Source organism: Chiloscyllium plagiosum, chromosome 41 (assembly GCF_004010195.1).
Source record: "Chiloscyllium plagiosum isolate BGI_BamShark_2017 chromosome 41, ASM401019v2, whole genome shotgun sequence".
Taxonomy (NCBI): domain Eukaryota; kingdom Metazoa; phylum Chordata; class Chondrichthyes; order Orectolobiformes; family Hemiscylliidae; genus Chiloscyllium; species Chiloscyllium plagiosum.
Window position 1 is genome coordinate 2,659,529 of NC_057750.1, and position 23,336 is coordinate 2,682,864.

General features: G+C 42.1%; 1 protein-coding gene across 3 annotated transcripts in view; it reads left to right on the top strand.

Annotated features, from left to right (window-relative positions):
• sae1 (SUMO1 activating enzyme subunit 1) overlaps nt 1-23,336 on the top strand; it is a 180,090-nt gene that overhangs the window by 88,356 nt on the left and 68,398 nt on the right. For all 3 annotated transcript variants that reach the window (XM_043680745.1, XM_043680748.1, XM_043680747.1), the window contains exons 4-5: nt 5,789-5,931; nt 6,821-6,920. In XM_043680745.1, coding sequence (XP_043536680.1) covers nt 5,789-5,931; nt 6,821-6,920 — 243 coding nt within the window. The remainder of the gene's footprint in view (nt 1-5,788; nt 5,932-6,820; nt 6,921-23,336) is intronic.

Here is a 23,336-nt window from a genome sequence, read left to right on the forward strand (position 1 = left end):
TCTCGGAAAGTTTTTTATTTTTGAATGTGATTGAGATTCGAGGTCAGCAGGTGTCAGAATCTAATGAAGAACGGATTCAAGTCAGAGCCTTGTTTTCCCCAAGGGTAAATCAAAGAATTGATTGTTTTTAATCCTTGTATTGTGGCACTCCACTGCCTGAAGTAACTGTCTGCCACCAAAGGTTTCTGTCTGGCAGGAAATTTCTTTTCACTCACAACAGGAACTTTGAAATGCATTGACTAAAACAAAATCCATTGGGCTTTTGATTGGGGGAAAGGAGAGAGAACTGCAATTTAGAGGTATCTCTCATCTGAGAACAATGCAGCTGAGGTGCTGGACACAAATGTTCAGCTAAATGACAGGATTGTTAACTGTCTGAGGGCATTGTCTTCGTGTGAATGGTGGGTCACCGTTCCATAACCTCTCGGGTTGTGCAGTACGCAGATAAGACGTCAGTGGATCAGAGAAGAAAAATAACAGCACTGGGTTTGTGCTGGTAAACTGATGCATTCAGTCAGATCAAAAATAGCACGGCAGCTCCCAAACTGCAGAGTGAGTTCAGTGGAGCAGAGTTTGATTTTGTGCCTGCTTCAGGGAATGGAGAAATCAGCCAACTGCATCACTGGCATTAAGTGCCTACCTCAAAGTGTCTGGAGACTATGAATCTGAGTTATCTTGCAGTTCATAGCGGCAAAGGTGTTGAGTAAAGAGTTTCAATCCATGCTCCAGGCAAGTGTAGTGATAGAAATTCCATTGAGAATGCTATGGTGTTGTAAAGTGATTTGGTTTTTAGAGATGCCCTCCTCAATGGGTGAGATTGGGGGATGGACAGTGGTGTGATTGTAAGTTCAGCAAGGTGTTCCAATTCATGTGACAGATGCCATTAGTAGAACCAGGAAAGAGGTTGTGTTCCACAGGGCAAATAAGATTAGAGAACTTGGTGCATAGCTCAAACATTGAGGGAGACCTGGGTTCCAGTGTATTGGCCCTGGCCTCAGTACTGAAAAAGTGGAATCTGCACCATTAGACTCGCCAACTTGAAGGGCATTTAAATGGTCAATGGATAAACGTATGGATACTAATGGAATAGTGTAGGTTAGCTGAGCTTCAGATTGGTTTCATAGGTTGGTGCAACATCAAGGGCTGAAGGGCCTGTACTCGGCTGTTATGTTCTAGTTGAAGTTGGTATGGTCTTGAACCATGCTGGAACTGTTGCTGTAGCAAGCTGGGTAACTAGGAGAGTCAGTCATTCTGCATGGAAACAGACCCAATGGTCCAACCAGTCCATGCCAACCATAATCCCAAACTTACAACTTCAACATGACTTCCCAACTCCTTAACGCAAAGGTTTGATTAATGAAGGCAAGCGTGCCAACCTCCTTTTACCCCATGTATATGTGACACAAACATCAGCAATCTTATACCTGAACCCCCAAGTCCCTCTGTTCTACAATACTACCCGAGGCCCTACCATTAATTGTTATAAGACCTGCCCTTGTCTGTTTTACCAAAATGCAATACCTTGCATTTATCCGAATTGAACTCCATCTGCCATTTTTTTCAACCCATTGACTCATTTGATCAAGATCCCTTTGTAACCTTAGAAAACCTTCTTCATTGTTTACTGTGTCACCAATTTTGGTGTCATCCACAAACCTACTCACCATGCCTTCTATATTCTCATCCAAATCATTTATATAAAATGACAAACAAAAGAGAACCCAGAATGAATCCCTGTGGAACAGACTGCTGGTGACAGGCCTCCAGTCCGAAAAGCAACTGTATACCACCACACTGCCTCTTGCCGTTAAGCTAATTTTGTATCCAATTGGCAAGATCGCCCTAAATCCCATGTGACCTAACTTTACTAATTATTATACTATGCAGAACCTTGTCAAAGGCATTACTAAAATCTGAATAAACAACGTCTGTTGCTCTGCCTTCATCAATCTTCTTGATGACTTCCTCAAATATGTCAATCGGGTTTGAGAGAAATATTTTCCTCGAGGGCTTTAAGCTAAAGTTTGGGTAGATGTAACCAATCGAAGGGAGAGGTGAGGTGGTAGGACGAAATAGTAATATGGGCAATAATAGAAAGAGGCAGATAAGGAAAAAGATAGTAAAAAAGAGGGAGTGCAAATCAATACATGTATGGAGGGAAGGGGTCTAGGTAGGGAGTGAATAAATGGGAGGGAGTGGATATGTGTTGGGAAGGGAGGGACCACGTGAAAGTGGTGGGTAGGGAAAGGGCTGCACCAGAGGGGTTTAATAGGAGAGTGGCTGTGCAAGGGTGATAGGAACACAGGCGAGGGGGCATATGGGAGAGAAGGGTGCAGGAGGGACTTGGAGTGGATTAAAAGGGAGGGGCACGGGAGGCAGGCATGCGATTAAAAAAGGTGCGCAGGGAGGGAATGAAAATTTCTGTGACCAATCTGGTGACTGCTGCACCATTTAGTACTTCCATGTTTTAGCATAAAAGTGGATTGTAGTAATAATGGGATTGTCCACCCGATCTGTACAGGCATTGGTTAGAATCCATCATTTCCATCACTGTAAAAACACTTATTGAAAGCTTCATTGTGACTATTTTAACAAGGATTTCATGCTGCTCTCTATGAACACAATCTGAACGTGTCTGGTCTGATCCTTATCTGCACTGTGACAAAATCTTGAGCTGCAGTTTAATCGATTGACTGCTGAGTTCATCAGAAGTTGGATGCTTTCCGATGTTCCGTCGATGTGCTCCATCTGTTTCCTCTATGGTCTCAAATTCTCTTTATTTCTCTCTAAGTTACAGACCTCGACAGACAGCATTTATTTCCCTTTTTCGCCTCCACCCCCCTCAACCAACAAACACAAGTTGGAGTAAAAATAAACTGCATCCCCAAAATTCTGTCAACAGTAAACGCATAAAAACATCCGTCAATTCTAACCTGAAGGATTTACACAAGTGTAAAACAGATTGTAATTTATTTATTTCTTAGTGTTTTTTGAGATTCTTAACTTTGACAAACTGATATAAAAAGAATTCCTGGACAAAGTAAAGCATGGGAAAGCAAACAGGACAAAATCAATTCACTGAAGGTGATCACAATATTCAGAGAAGTATGTTGATGCTTTGAAAAGCCCCTGAATTCTTCTACCCTTCTAGCACAGCATGTGTTTTTGGACATAATCAGTTTCATGCTGTGTGCGCGCATGATGTGGGGGGGGTTAACGGAGGTTTGGGAAAGCAGAAGGTGGGGAAAGATGGATAACATATATATACTTGTATACAAAGGCTGCTACGTTTGGATAGAATGAGAAAATAGATTTGCAGAAAATGCTGATTGAAGCTCCATAGTTGCTTGCAATAGAAACACATTTCACTTAGTTGGATTACCTTGCACAATTTCGTTCTTTGTCGGCCTTCCCCTTCCCTCCCCCACTCCCCGGCAAGGAATGATTCTCCAGTTGACTGATTCTTAGAGAACTAAAGCAATATTTCACACTGTCGAGCTTCCTTTGTTTCTGAAGGTCCTGCATAGTCCTGGAAATCCCCCTCTCTCTGAAATAGATGCAGCCTGTACTAAAACAGATGTTGGTGACTCAAACTTATTAAGTTTGAGACAGTTGGTCATCCAGGTTTTAATGTCATCCACGAGGTGATATACGACTCTCCGGTACCAGTTATATTCAGTAAGGTTTGACAGAAGGCAACATTCGGCTGTCTGGAGCGAGAACACAGGTTCTCTGTTTGGCAAGTGTCCAGTTATTTACCTTCAAAATCACCAGCTTTCCACATCATTGATCAAGCTAGACATGCATTATGCAAGGAGCTTCCCCCCCCCCCCCCCCCCACCACCACCCCAAACAAAAAATCTAAAAATTTATAATTATAAATGTCAAACAAAGAATTATAGATGCTGCAAACCAGAAATGAAAACAAAAATTGCTGGAGATACTTGGTTAGTCTGGCAGCATCTGTGGAGGGAAAGCAGAGGTAATGTTGAGTCCAGTGCCCCCACCAACTGAATATCTTGAGCAATTTTTGTTTCTATTTATAATTATTAACTTTGGAAAGATTAAACTAAGTCTGATTCTGTGTGTTATATTAGCTTTTCTTTCATGTCAAGCATGTGACAATATTACCATTTTTTTTCCTGCAATCCATTAACCATGAAATTACTGAAAGGCATTATTCTCCCAGTTTTGTACATTAAAAATAATCATGCAACAGACACTTGTATCTAAAAATGTGGATATTGAAGTGTGGAGTTATTTGGTGTGCATGGTTTTGAGTGGAAGCAGGTCATTCAGCCCATTGGGTCCACACGGGCCCTCCGCAGAGCATCCCATCCAGACCCATCCCTGTAACCGTCCATTTCCCATGGCTAACACACCAAACCTACACATCCCTGAACCTATGGATGATTTAGCATGGCCAGTCCAACTGACCTGCACTACTTTGTACTGAGAAGGGAAACCAGAGCACCCAGAGGAAGCCCCGGCAGACATACAAACTCCACACACAGTTACCCAATGGTGGAATCAAACCTAGGGTCTGTGAGGCAGCAGCGGTAACCATTGAACCACTGTGCCGTCCCAAATAGAGTTCTCTATTCTCTTCTAGAATCATAGAATCCTTAGTATGAAATTAGACCATTCGGCCAATTGAGTCTGCACCAACCCTCCAAAGATCATCCCATCCAGATCCAGCACTTTCGCAACCCTACATTTTCCATGGCTAATTGACCAAACCTGCACATCTTCGGACTGTGGCAGGAAACCAGAGCACTCGGTGGAAACGGAGAACGTGCAAACTCCACATAGCCAGTTGGCCAAGGTTGGAATCGAACTGGATCCCTGGTGCTGTGAGACATCAATGCTAACCACTGCGGTCCAAAGGGTGGGTTCAGCACCGATTTGTTTTTGAAGCAATTTCCTAATTGTTCTGCTGTTAAAATCCCCACCATTCTACCTGGTGAGCTTTGTGCATTTTGGAAATTGGGAGTTTTGAGTGTGATTTCCCCTTTATTTGTGCAGTTATTGTAAATGTATCGGCCCATCTGAAATGGTGTAAAAACCAGCAAAGTGCACAGTACTTGCTGTAAGCATTAAATTGGTTGGTTGTAAGGAAGAAGTGGAGATGAGAGAAGAAAATCAACAGTTTAATCATGATGAAAGACACATGGGTGATATTTATTTTTCTTCAGACTGATAACTGGCCCATGCATCTCTCCAGCACTTCCTCTTTGTCTTTCTAAATGACAGTGCAGCTTTTTTTTTTAATGAATGAAAATTAGTGCAGTGAGGGTGAAAGACCACTTAGGTACATGGCTTTGAAGCTGTTTGAAGCCCTTGCATCTTAGCCTGTGCTGTGAGAAAGGGGTGCCTATACATGTACTGTAATTGGATTTCTAGAATGCATTTGATAAGGTGCCACATCAAAGCAGAAAGTAGAGAAGCTATTGCAGTAATTGGTATTTTATTAGCATGGGTAGAAAGTTTGCTGGCTGGCAGAAAATATATTTGCATAAATCGATCTTTGTCCAATTTGGAGCATCTGTGCTGGGGCTGCAACTTTTTACAATTGCTGCTGCTTTGCAAGTGATTGATAGACTGTCATTTATATATTTAGTGTGATCTGTTAAGATATTGTGCCATCATTTGCCTTTTCACTTCCACTGTTGCACATTTCTAATGTTATTCTAGAGACACCAAACTTGGATCCTAAATTAGCATCCTAAATATATTGATCCATACTGATGCCTATTTGATAGTTAGTTTATAATATTCACTTTTACAGATCTGCCTGACTTGTTGCCCACGGGATGTGATGGTTCGAATCGATCAGTTCTGCCGATCGCACGGCATTAAATTCTTTGCTGGTGATGTCTTTGGTTACCACGGTTACATGTTTTCTGATTTGGGAGAGCACACGTTTGTGGAGTAAGTGTAAATAATTTAGTTGTTTTTTTTTCCACAAACACACCTTAACATAGTCTCAGAGGATTTTCTTGGTTTTAGTACTTCCAGTGAAGTATTCTTTTCCTCTTCTCCATCTCATGTACTATGTGCAGCTAAGCTGATGGTGGTCAACTGTGTAACTGCTGTGGATTGCCACCCTGCTTTCTCTTCAATTCCACTGAGAGCTCTGACATGAAGGACAACCCCAACATTCTCTAAAACCTCTCCTACATTGCCCAACTTCAGCTTTTCTGGGGTTCTGAGGAAGGGTCACTGGACCTGAAATGTTAACTCTGATTTCTTTCCACAGACGCTGCCAGATATACTGAACTTTCCAACAATTTCTGTTTTTGTCACTGCAACTGTCCTCTTGGTTCCACTCTACTCTTCCTGATCATTGTCAGAATATATTCAGCAATGACTTTTTTTTTGTGATTTGGAGATGCCGGTGTTGGACTGGGGTGTACAAAGTTAAAAATCACACAACACCAGGTTATAGTCCAACAGGTTTAATTGGAAGTGTGCGACACTCCGAAAGCTGGTGTGCTTCCAATTAAACCTGTTGGACTATAACCTGGTGTTGTGTGATTTTTAACTTCCTTTTTTTGTTTCTTCTCCCTCTCTTATCACCCTGACTAGAGCCCTTGGGATGAATTTCAGTTGAGCTTGATCTTTGAAGTAGCTTTCATCAAGCATTATTCTCAAACTGCTGGCACGCCTGAGTCAAACCTTTCTGTTATGGACAATATTTCATCGATTTTGCACAGTGAAGCATCAGAGTGTCTTACGGAAGAAGTAAATATGTTACTGCAGGGAAGCATTGAAAATGTAACCAGCATCTGAATTTAATCTCCATTTGAATATTCTTCAGGGAAAAGCAGAAGGTGGTGAAAGTTGGATCAGGTGAGGAAGATGGACCAAAAGCTAAAAAAGTGAAGATTGATCCAAACGAAACTACGTTGATCAAAAAGGTATGCAAATCAAGAGCCTTTCTTGCTGAAGCAATGCTGTAATAAAAACTAAGAAGAGGCCATTCAGCCCTTCGAGTCTGCTCTACCATTCAGTATGGTCATGACTAACCATATTCTCATTTTCTCTCCGTATAACTTGACACCTTTTTAACACCTAAAATGTTATCCATCTCTTGAATATACTCTGGTCTCAGCCTCCCAAGTCTGCTGTGGTAACGAATGGATGTTGATATTTATTTTAACTCTTTGGATGTCCTTCCTGTCCTTTTATTCCAATTGTCTGCTTGATTTGAGTGGAATAGTGTTGAGGTGGTTCTGATTATGTTGTTTTATTCAGTTAAAATCTGGAGATGAATCTGTCACTTCAGAAATCTCACTCTCTCAAATTCTGTGCTGCACTCATTTGAAACATAATTTCCAGCCTAAAGATAAACTCTCTAGGAGTTTTTTTTCCAATAGATTGGTTATTTCTATTGATGCAGTTCAGCTACAGAGCAGTTAAGTGACCTCTGAGGCACCACAGTTTGATTGTTACACAGCCTGTGAAGGCATAAGTCTGTATCCTGCTGCATCTTTACCAGCAGAATAGATCGTTTGCTCTCTTCCTGACACTGAATATATGTAATTTTTTTTAAGTTATTCTCTTAACCTGAATGATATACCAACCTGTTTGCCCATGGTCTAATTTGTCACCAGTATACACGTGAGTTTGAAACAGACAAATTTGTAATGTAAAAGGAGAGTAAATCCTTTTGAAAGCAGCTTGAGATGATGAATAAACATCTCTCATCACCCCTTTATCTGTTACTGCCTTGTTATAACAAGCCTCATGCAGCAACTTGCTGATCTCTCGATCAGTGATCATGACAGGAAGGGCTGCTGATGTGCTTTGTTTCCTACGAGGTGACTTGTTGTGACCAGTGCTGTCCCTGGTCTAATGTGAAGGAGGCTTCCTGTGAAGATTTGAAGACTAAAATGTTAGGTGTCCGTGGGAGTGCATTACAATATCTCCCACTGAGAAGGAGCTTGTGCGGAGTCTTCCTAAATGCCAGAAATATTGTACATTTTAAAACTAATCTTCTCCCCCTTGCCCATAGCCAGGCTGACAAATACGTGCATGTGCATGCCTTCAGCTTTAGGGTCTGAACACTTGTTGTGAGATTAAAATTTGCTAAAACTCTGAACAGTTAAGATGTTTTCACATAACAACATTCAATTTGCCTGTCCTGGAAATCACTGTACCTTTACTTAAACCGGTTTACTGTTATTGTTGCAGCACCAAGTCTGTGTACCCCTGTTAGGTTCTTATAGTCTCAGCTCCCACGTCTTTTTCAAACCAGTACACTGTTTTCTGTCCATAAGATAATTTACGTTGGAAAAGGGCAATGTTAGTGAGAGTATGGAGATGCAGGCTACAAGATTAGATGGGATTGAAGTTGACAAAGAGGAGATTTTAGCAATTTTGGAAGATCTGAAAATAGATAAGATCCTGGGCCAGATGGGAGTTATCCTCGGATTCTCTGGGAAGCCAGGGAGGAGAGTGCAGAGCCTTTGGCTTCGATATTTATGTCATCATTGTTGAGAGGATTAGTGTCAGAAGACTGGAGGATAGCAAGTGTTGTTCCCTTGTTTAAGAAGGGAGTCGGGACAACCCTAGTAATTATAGGCCAGTGAGCCTTACTTCAGTTGTGGGAAAGGTGTTGGAAAAGGTTATAAGAGGATTTATAATCATCTGGAAAGGAATAATTTGATTAGGGATAGTTAACACTGTTTTGTGATGGGTAGGTCATGCCTCATTAACCTTATTGAGTTCTTCAAGAAGATGACAAAACAAATGGAGGTAGGTAAGGCAGTTGATGTGGTGTGTATGGACTTCAGTAAGGTATTTGATAAGGTTCCACACGGTAGGCTATTGCACAAAATAAGGGGTTTTGGAATTGAAGGTGATTTAGCCGTTTGGATCAGAAATTGGCTAGCTGAAAGAAGACAGAGGGTGGTGATTGATGGGAAATGTTCATCCTGGAGCTCAGTTACCAGTGGTGTGCCATAAGGATGTGTTTTGGGGTCAGTGCTGTCTGTCACTTTTATAAATGATGTAGAAGGATGGGTTAGTAAATTTGCAGATGATACTAAAGTAGGTAGAGTTGTGGATAGTGCCGAAGGATGTTATAGTTTACAGAGGGGCATAGATAAGATGCAGAGCTGGACTGAGAAGTGGCAAATGGAGTTTAATGTGGAAAAGTGTGAGGTAGTTCACTTTGGAAGAAGTAACAAGAATGTAGAGTACTGGGCTAATGGTAAAATTCTTGGCAGTGTAGGTGAACAGAGACATCTCTCTGTTCAGGTGCGTAAATCCCTAAAAGTTGCCACCCAGGTTGATAGGATTGTTAAGAAGGCATATGGTGTCTTGGCATTTATTGGTAGAGGAATTGAGTTTTGGAACCACAAGGTCATGCTTCAGCTGTACATGACACTGGTAAGACCGGACCTGGAGTGTCGCGTGCAGTTCTGGTCACCGCATCATAGGAAAGATATGGAAGCTTTAGAAAGGGTTCAGAGGACATTTTCGAGGATGTTGCCTAGTATGGAAGGAAGGTCTTGCAAGGAAAGGCTGAGGGAACTGAAGCTGTTTTTGTTGGAGAGAAGAGGGTTGAGAGGTGACTTAATCGAGATGTATAAGATAAATAGAGGATTAGATAGGGTTGACAGTGAGAACCTTTTTCCTCAGATGGTGAAGGCTAACACAAGGAGGCATAGCTTTAAATTGTGGATTCAATAGGCCAAATGGCCTGCTTCCACATTGTAGGGATTCTGTGGTTTAAAATGGATGAAGCAAAGTGCATCCTTTTTGACCGATCACTGAAATTAATCAAGCAGCATTTCATGCCTGATATTGCATTTACTGATCACGTTAGGACGAAAAGTGAGTCGGTTTACCCAAAACTCTCTGTATGCGCTTACTGTATACAGTCTTCATTACACAATCTCAACATGCTCTTTGAAATATTTATCAATAGTTACGATAAGTTATCAGATTGACTCTTTGTTTGAGAACATTGTGTAGCTTTATTACTCACCAGGATCATCACAGCATACTGCAGTCCTTGAATTTCTAAACCCTTATTTGATTATTGTAGTGGTGATGTAGCTTTATGGGTTTGGAGTTGGTCAGCATTTCTGCTAATTGTTGTGCATTAGATTTCTAGGAAAGTAAGACTGCATCAACCCGATGCAGTTTCCACTGAAAAGAAACTTGAGGGCTGGAGTTAAACCACACCAACAGAGGGCAGCTTTGCTTTAACATTGATGTCTGTGTCAATATATGCGATCTTCTTGGAGATCCTCTCCACTTTAAGTCGGCAGTTAGGGGTGTCGATAGTAGTCATGATTTGGAGATGCCGGTGTTGGACTGGGGTATACAAAGTTAAACCTGGTGTTGTGATTTTTTTTACTTTGTACACCCCAGTCCAATACCGCATCTCCAAATCTTGCTTTAACATTGTCTTTGATAGCATCAAGGGGCTGGACTGATATGCTTCATCATTATAGGAACCATTCTCCTGAATGTAGCTCTGAAAAGTTGCAAATTTAAATACCTATTTAGTAAATGCATGCCGTAATCTCACTGATTAGATTTATATTTGACTGACCGAGCTGGAAAAAGGAGCAGGAAATATGATGTGTAATTGTTTTCATTTTAATTGATCATCTGAGGATCTCGTCAGTGTTGCTGTGCAAAATTGTATTTGTGACACTAAATCAGACTATTGACTGCTCTATCCTCTCCAACAAACTGAGTGTTGGCAGGAGACTATCATTTAGACTTGCAGCACCACCACAGCATCAACAATTTGAGGATCCTCACTCTGCAACTGCTATACAGAGACTTCTGATTTTTTTTGGCTTGGTGTTTTTGGTGAAAGGACAATGTTGTCTCTTAAAGTAACTGCTGGTAATTGGGGCTGATGAGAAGTACTGGGCAACTGTGTTATTGGCATTGTTAAAGAGCCAGCATGCAAGCACTTGGGGTTGGGGGGACAATTCCCATCTCTTTGTGTAAATTAAATAGGATGGAGGAGGCCTGGCATCTTTGATCAGGGGCTTTGAATGCATTCTGGAATTCCCCTACCATTACCATACTGGTTGCCCTGATCACTTATTAACAGCGGCTGAATGTAGATTTGTTCCAGCTGATGCACACGTCACAGATGTACACTATTTGTGAGAATGCCCAAATTTTGTGAAACAGTGCTGAGGAGTTTTGACAGCTTTTATCATTCATACAAGTGTCCAGAATTTTGGAGTTAGATGCAGTGTTATTGGCATTCTTCCCCAAGTGTCTCTCCCCCTGCAACTGGGTGCATCACGTCATACAGTTGTGTGCTGGCATGCTTATTGGTAAACCACAGTGAACCGCCTTTTTCTCAATTCAATCATTTAGTCTGTGAGAGATCGGTTTCACTTGTATTGCATCATGTAGTTGCTTCACACTGATGTGATGTTGCCAAATTGTCTGGTAGGTGCAATGTGTAAACAGTTGAATGGCAACCTATGTTTATATGTTTGATGGAGCTAGCTCACTATACTTGCTTTGAGTGAGTGTAGTCAATTAACTAAAACACAGTATGACAGCAAATCAAGGGTCCATTTCCCTTTGATCAGTAGGAAAATTCTGAATTGGTAACTTCTTCTTTATGCATTCATATCTCCCAGGTATCTAGTTCCTTTGTAACAGGATTTCTGTTGTTGAAGCAACATCTTGGCTCTAAAACTTACTGAATTCAGTGACCCCAGAAGGCCACTCTGCATCATGCCCGTGCCAGCTCTCTGAAACTTCTGTCCACTTGAACCAGATCCTTTTGTGAATGATTTATTAACTTTCCTTCTGGGAGCTGTTAGGAATTTTGCTTGCATCACTGTTTCTGCTGGAGTATTTCATGGCCTTCTAAAGGTGTAAAATGCTTCTAATGTTTCTCCCTTTCTCTTTCCCAGACAGGAGCCATGCTGTGGTGTTGGCTCCTCCTGTTAATAACAACAGTCATCTCTCCTCCCTTTTCAGAGTGAGAGATTTGCTGCTCTTGCAGTAAGTTAGAACAACGTTGACTTATGGCCCCAGGCCTTAGTTGAGATTTTGCAGGGCTGTGGAGTAGAGGTTGGTGATTGGGACTAATTGGATAATTCTTAGACCGAACAACTCCGATTCCTTCTGTGCTGTTTTGAAGGTCAGTTGTCATCAAATCAATCAGTCTGGAATAAATTTATTGCGACGTTCTACTAATTGGTTCAGTTGACAACTTTGTGTACGTTTTCTCAATCCTTACAGTTTGAGGCCTTGTTTAAAAAGATCACTAATTCACTTTCTTTTACTAAAGCAGAACTCCGTCTCAAAATCTTTTCCATGGTTGGCCTGTCTGGTCATGACCCGCGGCTCCACTTAACCTCAAAGGCTCGATGATGCCATGCTTTGTCTGAATGAATGTCTTCAGTTCAGCGCCGTGGAATGATTCTCCAACCAATCTGTTTTACTTTTTAGAGGAAAACAAAACACATTTCATCTTTCCTGAAGGCGTTGACTTCTGGCAGGTCATGAACCCCAGGTCAGGGAGGGCGCTGGTAACTGAATTAAGTAGAATTCTCCTCTAATTGCATGGAACTTCAGATTTTGTGTTTTGAAGAAAGCAGTGTGCATGTTCTCCATTCCCTGCACTCTGCTTTCTCCCACCTGCCCTGGCCGTCAGCACCACCACCAACCCCATAAATGAGACTGATCTGGCGAAGAAAATAAGCCTATTTAGTTTCCAGTGACTGGATGTGATGGTATTATGTTGTTGGAGAAAGGGCTTGTCTGAATTTGCATGAGCAATTAAAGTAACTGTTTGTTTTTGTTTGACCATGGTGAGGAGTGAGCCTAATCTTACATTCACCTCCACCTGAAACTAGAAGTCTGGCTGTTGCTTGGCTCATCCACACTTTCTTCTTCAACAAAGCATTATTGAAACCAGATGGGCTTCTCTCATTAACAGCTCAGGCTGATATGAGCTACAACAGCACAGACTACAAATGTTGTCTGACATTTTCCAAGTCTGTGTCTCACTACATGGCCAGAAGAACTTCCAGAGATGACATTGACTACCCTTGACATCAAGGCAACATTTTACCAAATGTGGCACCAAGGAGTCTCAGGAAAACCAAAATCAGTGGGAATCGGGGTGGGGAGAGACCATCATCAGTACATAGAAGGTGGTTATGGTTGTTAGAGCTCAAGCGTCCCAGCCCCAGGACATCTCTGCAGGAGTTCCTCAGGGTAGTGTCCTAGATCCAACCAACTTCAGCTGCTTCATCAATGACCTACCTTTTCATTCATAAGGTCAGAAATGGTGATGCTGACTAATTGTACAAAGTTCAGGAACTCTTCACATTGAAGCAACTTGTGTTCATATGCAGCAAGACCTGGGCAACATCCAGTTTTGGCTTGATAATATCTGTACCCCAAAAATGCCAGGCAATGACTATCTCCTGCAAGAAGGAATCTAGCTATTCGCTCTTAATGTTCAATAGCTTTACTGTCATTGGGTTCACTGTTGACCAGAAACTGAACTAGATTAAGCATATAAATGGTTACAGGAGCAGTTCAGATGCTAGGGATTTTAAGGCAAATAATTCACCCACCTGCCTCTCAAACCTTCCACAGTTTACAAGTCAAGTTAACACTCTGGTGGAATACTCTCCTCATGCCTAGGTGAGTGCAATTCAGTATCAGCAATGCATACCATCTGCAAGGACACACTGTAGTAACTCAGCAAGACTCCTCTTGCAACATCGTCCAAGCCTGCACCCACCTCCACACAAAGAACAGGGGCAAGAGGACAATGGAAACCCCATCCTCTGATCTGCAGACCATTCCTGACTTGGGGCTATGTTATAATTCTTTCAATGCTGAGTCAAATCCTGGAACTCACTCCCTAAAACACTGGGTGTAGCTACATCTCTAAAAGGGAAGTTCATCGCTACTTCCTTCAGGATAATTTAGAGATGGCCAATATATTCTGATTTAGCCAGCAATATTCTATCCGAGGAATAAATTTGAAAGTAAAATCATTCCCTGAACAAAACAGATGGACCAAAATTAATTATTAAAACCATGTCTGAATCTTTATCCATTACTTCAGCGAAGGAAAGTTATTTTTATTAACTTGTTCTAATGCTCCTCTGGAGCAGGTATGATTTGAACCCAGACCTCCTGTCTCAGCTGTAGGGACACTATCATAAAATCTGCATTATCATTGACTGCATCTCATTTCCAAGCTGTGTTGCTTTACAGTAGGGCTGTGTGATGAATTAGTAATCCAGAGGCCTGGGCTAATCTGTAAATAGAAGTCGAGTGATTAGATTAGATTCCGTACAGTATGGAAAAAGGCCCTTCAGCCCAACAAGTCCACACCGACCCTCCAAAGAGTATCCCACCCAGACCCATTCTCCTACCCTATATTTACCCCTGATTAATGCACCTAGCACTATGGGCAGTTTATCATGGCCAATTCACCTGATCTGCACGTCTTTGGACTGTGGGAGGCAACAGGAGCACCCGGAGGAAACCCACGCAGACACGTGGAGAATGTGCAAACTCCACACAGACAATTATCTGAGGCAGGAATTGAACCCGGGTCCCTGGTGCTGTGAGGCAGCAGTGCTAACCACTGAGTCACTGTGCCGCCCACATTAACTTCTGATACTTACTTCTTGAAGGTTGGTATTAGTCAAAAATGTGATCCTGAAACCGTCCAATTATTTACTTTCTTGTCCAAAAGGCAGCACTGCAGCATTCAGTATTGCACTGAGGAATTGGATTATACTACAGCAGTGTTTTGTGCATTAATTTAGAATGTATTTAGTTTTGCACAAGAAGTCAAGTTCTCAAATCTGTTTTTCCAGTAGTTTATTACATTCTAAACAATCTGTTGGCAATAATACGGTGATTCTCCGTTGGTTCTGCTGGCTTGAGATGGTATTGAAGATATTGTATTTCAGTCTGGCTGCAATCTAAGGAGTGTGTTCATCTCCTCCTGGCGCCTGCAAGCTTGAATTAACACACAGGACCTGTTCGACACTGCAGGATAAAAAGAGCCCTGTACCTTTTGTCAGATCAACCGAGTCCTTAGTGGAAGGCTAGCTGGAAATGAACAAAAGCACAGCAGAAAGGAATTATAATGTTTATAATGATAACGTGTTGGGAAGTAAGAGAACCCTGCCTGTTGTCCTGAGTGCTGCTGAATGTCTTCTACAGGAACCATTTGTATATGACCAGATCCTGCTGCTGTTGTGTTTTTGTTAATTAAGACAATGTTCCTTTGGCCAAGAGATAAAGGGGGGGAAGGTTTTTTTAGGGGAGATTGATAAAGTCAGCTATTTAATTGTGCAACCTCAATAGTTTACCCAGATCAGTTGCCTTCATTCACATAAGCCTTGCAGAAGGAAAATTTATCGCAGAACCTGAGTGGGGATCAGCAGAAATGTTAAATAGTTGTACTGTACATGAGAAATGTTCAGCCACCTATATGTAAATTGCCGAAGGAACATAATCATCAGAGAGGAGAAGACCATTCAACCCATTGATGCTATAGTTCTGATATTTGTAACTTTTTCAGCAAGTTAATTGTGTTTTTCAACTTAGTATATTTCGCAAGTCAGGTAATTTGTAGGGGAGGGTAATGAAGATGACTCAAAAAAAAGCAAGAGCTGCTGATGTCTATTTTTTTTTTTGAAATTTGTTCACAGTTCTCTGAACTTGAACCCATGTTTAGTTTCTGCAGTTATTGTCTGGTGTCATTCGCCTTTTGGAGTAAAGTCATGAGACTCAGCGAGCTAACAAAAGTCTTGTGTGGTTTAGATTATTTTTATTCTATAATCTATCCTCTATAGACCAATCAAAGGCATGCTGCAGTATGGAGTGGAATATCTTGTGGTATTGGTGTACAGACCATTATTAAGTGTGTCCGCAAGTGGGTACATTTTCCAGGAAATGTGGTTTTTGTGGATCATTCTCCTTTCGGAGAAGGCTGTGCTGCTTATCTGAAGATCTCAAGAACCATATCCTCCCTCTCCAGCAATTTTTATTTCATTTACTTCATCTGTCCGAAGTAAACCTTGTCAATTTTGTTTATTTGGGTTGATTTAGAAATAGATACATCGTATTAACAATTTCAGTGTGTTTGTACCTATAAATAGAACCCGCTGGTAGAACTGTGGCTGAGTTCACAACTGTTCATGGTACTTGACGGAATTTGGGTGGGGTGCTGGTAGTAGCTCTCTAGCCCATTTCATTGCTGTAATTGGCTGCAAGGTTTAATGATGAGGAACAAGGCAATATGCTGTGGCCATTGCCTAAATTCACTAAAGTCTACATCAAATGCTTGTGGATGTTGTAGAGAAGGCTCAGGCATGACTGTCATCATCATCCCACAGTTCATTAAGGGTCACTTGTTTGTCGCTGGTTTTATCAGGGTTCTCTGGCACTTTCAGAACTGTAGTATATCAGAAGACAGCAATTTGATAAAAGGGGTAACTAAGTGTGGGATGGATCAAGTTACTCAAACACTTACATGTAGGGATAGTGGTTAAGAGAGTAGGCCAAACAACCAAAGAGTCTATTTTTGTGCTGTATGACTGTAATATCTGGAATGGGGTCCTATTTGGAGTTTGCTGTTCCCTTCAAGTTGGCACCTTCTGGCAAGTCCTGCAATTGACAAGGCCCCAGTGGAGGAGCAATTAAGATTTATTAAGAAGCAGCTCAAACCAGTTCCTCATTAAATGTGGCAGCCAGGCTTTCTGTGTTAGAGTGTATAAAACTAGCCAATTTAGTATGACTTACAATAAAATGCTTAATTAAAGGTGATTAAAATGAGCAAAGGAGAAAGGAACGCTCTGTTTCTGTTGCCATTTCTACCTTTTTCCAGGAACTGTTCCTTCCTCTCCTACCTGAGAAGGAGCTTGTTATTTGGTGAGTGTCTGGTAAATGATTAACGTTATTCCATTCCTACGGTTCAGTGTAATACAGCAGCTGAAGGTAAAGTTAATTAAATAGGCAAAAACAAGTAAGCATGCAATTAAGTAAATAATGAACTAGTTAATTATAGCACATGAAGGATGTCAAAACAGATGTGTTACAGTTGTAGTATGTAGAAGTTCCTGGAGACCATTTTTGTCCAGTGCAAATACATCTGCAGCAAGTGTTTGTTCAAGCAATTTCAATTCAGTTTGAGCTGAAGATCAAATTTCAAGCACTGATGCATCAGTGAGGGGGAGCCTTCTGGATTTTTTTGTCCAAAGATGCAGTTAGTAGTTTAGTTTAAAAAATTCACAACACCAGGTTATAGTCCCAACAGTTTTATTTGGAAGCACTAGCTTTTGGAGTGCCGCTCCTTCATCAGATGGTTGTGGAGGTTAAGATGCTCACAGAATTTATAACCAAAGGCCTCCAGTGTCATGGAGATGTGATACAGTAAACAATCTTGGGTAGAAACTTTCACCTTTTATAATGGGATATGCTGGTTTCTCTTCTTTGATATGTAAATCCCAGAACTACTTTTAAATGACACCACCATACAACCCTGCCACAGCAGCCGCTGCAAGACATGTCAGTGTTAGTGGGCCAAGACCAATTATACCGAAATTAGGCAGCAGCTGGGAAACGTGGATTGGACACAGCTATTTGAAGGAAAGTCCACATTTGATATGTGGGAGGCTTTCGAAGATCGTGCAGGATAGGCATGTCCCTTTGAAAACAAGGGATAGGAAAGGCAAGATTCGTGAACAGTGGAGAAATCTTGTGACTAGCCAAGAGGAAACGGCAAGCGTACAAAGGGCCAGGCAGCTAAGAACAGAACGGACCTTGGAGGAATATCGGGAGAGTAGGACCAATCTTAAACAAGGAATCAAGCAGGCTAAAAAAAGGTCACTAATAACTTTATTGAGCAGAATTAAGGACTTTATTCTTATATAAGAAGCAAGAGGGTAATTAGAGAAAGGGTTGGTCCACCAAAGGATAAGGAAGGAAGGTTGTGTGTCGAATCTGGGAAAATGGGTGAGATTCTCAATGATTACTTTGCATCAGTGTTCACTGAGGAGAGGGATATGATGAATCTTGATATTAGAGATAGAAGTTGGTTTACTCTGAATCACGTTGACACAAGGAGGTAAGATGTGTAGGCTAAAGGATATTAAGGTGGACAAATCCCCAGGACCGGATGGGATTTATCCCAGGTTGCTAAGAGAGGGAATAGCTGGGGCCCTGACAGATATTTTTGTAGCATCCTTAAACACAGGTGAAGCACCAGAGGACTGGCAGGTTGCTCATATTATCCCTCTGTACAAGAAGAGTAGTAGGGATATTCCAAGTAACTACAGACCAGTGAGTCTGACGTCAGTGTTGGGAAAGTTGCTGGAGAAGGTACTGAGGGATAAAATCTATTCATATTTTAAGTAAAATGGGCTTATCAGTGATGGGCAACATGGTTTTGTGTGGGGTAGATCCTGCCTTACCAACTTAATAGATTTCTTTGAGGAAGTGACCAAGTTGATAGATGAAGGAAGAGCGGTAGATGTCATATACATGGACTTTAGTAAGGCGTTTGATAAGGTAATAAGTCACATGTGTGCAGGGTGTTCTATAAAGAACAGGACCAGAGAGTAGTAGTTTGAAGGGAGTTTCTCGAAGTGGAGAAAGGTGACCAGTGGTGTTCCAGGGATCGGTGCTGGGCCCACTGTTGTTTATGATATACATCAATGATCTGGAAGAGGGCACTGTTGGTCTGATCTGTAAGTTTGCAGATGACACTAAAATTGGTGGAGTAGTAGAAAGCATAGGAGATTGTAAAAGAATACAGGAAGATATAGATAGAATGGAGAGTTGGACGGAGAAGTGGCAGATGGCATTCAATCCAGGCAAATGTGAGGTGATGCATTTTGGGAAGTCTAATGCTAGAGCGAACTAAACTGTAAACAGAAGAGCTTTAGGAAAAGTTGATGAGCAGAGAGATCTTTTGAGTTCAGGTTCATTGTACCCTGAAGGTGGCTGCACAGGTGGATCAAGTGGCCAAGAAGGCATATGGTATGCTTTCCTTTATTGGACAGGGTATTGCGTATAAGAGCTGGCAGGTCATGTTAAAATTGTACAAGACTTTGGTTTGGCTGCATTTAGAATCCTGTATACAGTTCTGGTCGCCACATTACCAAAAGGATGTGGACACTTTGGAGAGGGTGCAGAGAAGCTTTACGAGGATGTTGCCTGGTATGGAAGGTGCTAGCTATGAAGAGATGTTGAGTAAGTAAGGATCCTTTTCATTAGAGAACAGGAGATTGAGGGGGGACTTGATTGAGGTCTACAAAATCCTAAAGGATTTAGACAGGGTAGATTGAGATAAGCTTTTTTCCCAGGGTGAGGGATTTATTAAGAAGAGGTCATGCATTCAAGGTAAGAGATGAAAAGTTTAAGGGGGATATATGCGGCAAGTACTTTACACAGCTGGTGGTAGGTGCCTGGAATGCGTTGCCAGCAGAGGTGGTAGAGGCAGGCACGGTAGATTCATTTAAGATGCTTCTGGACAGATGCATGAGTAGGTGGGGAGCAGAGGGATACAGATACTTAGGAATTGGGCGATAGGTTTAGAGAGTGGATTTGGATCAGCTCAGGCTTGGAGGGCCAAAGGGCCTGTTCCTGGGCTGTAAATTTTCTTTGTTCTTTGTCAACACGGGTAACATCGTTGCAAGCAAGGATGCCCTGAGGCATGGTGCATTGGCAAGAGCGAGCAGACGCTACGACAGCAGATGAATGGACACCGCACAACAAATCACCAGGCAGGAGTCTTCCCTCCCAGTTGGGGAACACCTCTGTAAGCCAGGGCATTCTGTCTCAGACCTTCGGGTGACCATACACCAAGGTGGACTTCGGGACAGGCAACAATGGGAATGTACCCATGGGAATGGCCTCAACCAGGACCTTGGGTTCATGTCACACTACAGGTGACCCCATTGCATGATTCTCTGTCTCTGTCTCTCCCTCTGTCCTTCTCGTTCTCTTTTTTTACTTGCACGCTCTTCCTGTCTTTCTTTCTTCTCTCCTTCTCCCCCTCTCACACATACACACTTAACCAAGGTCTCTCACACTCGATCATGTGCACTCACACCCACACGCTCACATGTGCATTCCATCTTTTGCTCCTGCATACGTGCACATTTTTGCAGAATTACATTTTATTTTGCTCAAGAACTGCATGAATCCATGTAAAACTGTACAGACGGTTTGTCAGGAGGAGCAAGTGAGGACTGGAGATCAGAGCTGAAAATGTGTTGCTGGAAAAGCGCAGCAGGTCAGGCAGCATCCAAGGAGCTGTCCGAAACGTCGATTCTCCTGCTCCTTGGATGCTGCCTGACCTGCTGTGCTTTTCCAGCAACGCATTTTCAGCTCATACGGTTTGTCAGTCTGGCTTAGCATTGGGACACAGGCTTCACACCTATTGTTTAAAAAACTGAGCTAACTTGAGAATGTAATTTAAAAGAAGTTCTGGGGTTTACATATCAAAGAACAGAAACCAGCATATCCCATTCTAAAAGATGAAAGTTTTAATTTAAGATTGTCTACTGTATCACATCCCCATGACACTGGACTCCTTTGGCTATAGATTCTGTGACCATGATCTTAACCTCCACAACCACCTGATGAAGGAGCAGTGCTCCGAAAGCTAGTGCTTCCAAATAAATCTGTTGGTCTTTAATCTGGTGTTGTGTGGTTTTTTTTTAAACTTTGTCCACCCCAGTCCAATACTGGCACCTCCAAGTCAGTAGTTTAGGATTAGGTCATTGGATTTGGTCAAGTGTTCACGGACAGGAGAGTGTGAGTGAGGCAGGTGAGTGCCCAGATGGCTGGAGTCCCAGTATTTGTAATTGCCCAATGGATTTGGGGTTCTTACAGCTACATTGGATGTTCTCTCCAGCGAAGAGAATTAGTTGAGACAACTGTGTTGCCAGCCCGGTGGCATGGTTTTGGAGGCTGCTCTCCACTGGATTGGAAATAGAAGGGGTAGGAGCCAGTTGTTGTGATCTGTGTAGGTGCTGCTGACAAAGGCAGGTCAAGGAAGAAGGTTATGTATAGTCAGTATGGGGATCCAGGTGCCAGATTAAGAAGCAGAACCTCAAACCTCTGGATTATTACCCAAGCCATGTGCAAATTGGCGTAGGGAAGTCAGATTAGGGAGACAAATACATTGCTCAAAGGTTGGTGTGGGAACAGTGTATTCTGACCAGTACTGTGGAATGTGGGGTCTATGCTGTTGGGATAGTCTCTATCTGAACTGTGCTGGGGTTAGTATCCCTGCCAACAAACTACAGAAGAAGAGACGATTTTAAACTAAATCTTGGGAGGAAGGAATCAAATTTGGTAAGAGGTGTTAAATCGGAGTCAAGTCAAGACTGAAGAGAAAGGAGTTACTAAGGTTAATGACTGTCACAGCAAAGGGTAGAACACAAATATATAAATAACTGTGTTGAGATTTTGGTTTTTGGCTGTTTGATGCCAGCCTATGTTGCAACCGGAGTAGAGATGTTAGGTAAGTGAGTGCCTCCTAAATACAGACTGAGGCTATCACACAAACCAAGGAAGGTATCCATACGACTTGGAAGCTGGGCTGTGTTCCTGCCAGGACACACTGATCCACGAGACTGACCAGGAACTTTACAAGCTGGCTGTGCGTATTGCTGTCTGACACAAACAGATGATGCAGGTTCTACTGTACTGTACAGCTGCATTGTAGCTGACAAGAATGGAAAATGGTGGCACCCCCTGTGGGCTAGCTGGTAGCACCATGATGATCAGTGGTGATAGCAGCTTGGTGCAGTGAACACACTGCCGGGAATAACAAGACATGTGCAGTGTTTGTGGCAGAATCAGTTATCAGGATCTGAACTGTGATTTGTTGGTTGTGTGTTAAGCACTTTGTGTCCCTGGAAGGATATCGTAGCAAGTGTATATTGACTGAATAATCTGTGTGATCAGCTGAGGGTGGTGGGGATTTTTTTTTTAAATAAAATCCATAGCTGTGCAAATGATTTGGGTAACTGTGGCCTTGACTGTGATATAGGGAAGACTGACAGCACTTGGTAACCCATGACTGCTGATGACAAACTCCCTAACCCCTGATCAGCTTCTGGCACGCAATATTTATAAGCTGCTATCTTTGTTGTGATGCATCACAGTCATTTGAAGCATTTAGTTGAATTAAATTGCTTTGTGCATATTGTTATCAGTCTCTTCCTTTACATATTTTTCTTTTGGAAAAGAACATTAAGCAGTTTGTTATAGATTTTAAAATAAAAAATGGGGAAACTAATTCTATTGACCCAGCAGGGCAGTTGCAGAGTAATAAATAGAAACTTAATTCAAAGTGTCTGAGTACTTCAAAACTAAACTATGGATACTTGACCACTTGTGAAATCTTAGCAAGCCTCCATTTTGCAAGTTTCAGATCTCCTTGTTTAGCAGGTTGTTGAAAGCACTGTTTGGCAAGGATGATTTGGAGGTGCCATGTGTTGGACTGGGGTGGACAAAGTTAAAACTCTCACAACACCAGGTTATAGTCCAACAGGTTTATTTGGAAGCACTAGCTTTCAGAGCGCTGCTCCTTCTGATGAAGGAGCAGTGCTCTGGAAGCTCGTGCTTCCAAATAAACCGGTTGGACTCTAACCTGGTGTTGTGTGATTTTTTTTAAACTTTGGCAAGGATGTTTATAATCTTTTGTTTTTTTTTGGAAGGTCTTAAAGAGGCCATTTCCAAGGCAATGAAAGTAATTTCACGTTTTTAAACAGGTGAGTTGGCCTCAAGGTGAGTTGGCCTCAAGTTGACTCACCAAGTCAAGTGGTAAACATTGTAGGTCTTGCCAACTCCTCTGGTCAAGCTTTTCACTGTTCACACGCTGGAAGTGTAAATGAATGATTAGTCTTGTATGTATGCATGCTGTTTCTGTGGTGGATAAAGGTGTGAGATACTGTGGAAACTTGTGTGTCAAAAGTGGATAGCATGGTTCCGGAGTGAGTCGTTTGAATGCCTGTCAGGCTGGGTTTTGTGTTAGGTAGGGGGCTTGTTTGATGTGGCCATCTGAAACTATACACTGCCTCCAGGGACTTTCTTACAAAAACAACAGCAGAGTGATTTGTGGAGGTATTCAGCAACATTAGCAGTAGTATTGCCCTAGAGAGCGTTCAAGTGAGACTTGTTCCCAGGATGGTGGGATAGACCTGTGAAGAGCTATTGGGCAAACTTGGCCTGTATTTTCTAGAGATTGGAAGACTGAAGTGATGTTATTAAATGTTGAAAGGTGTAGTCAGGCTGGATGCAGGTAAAATGTCTCCCTTGCTCTCTGTCGCTCT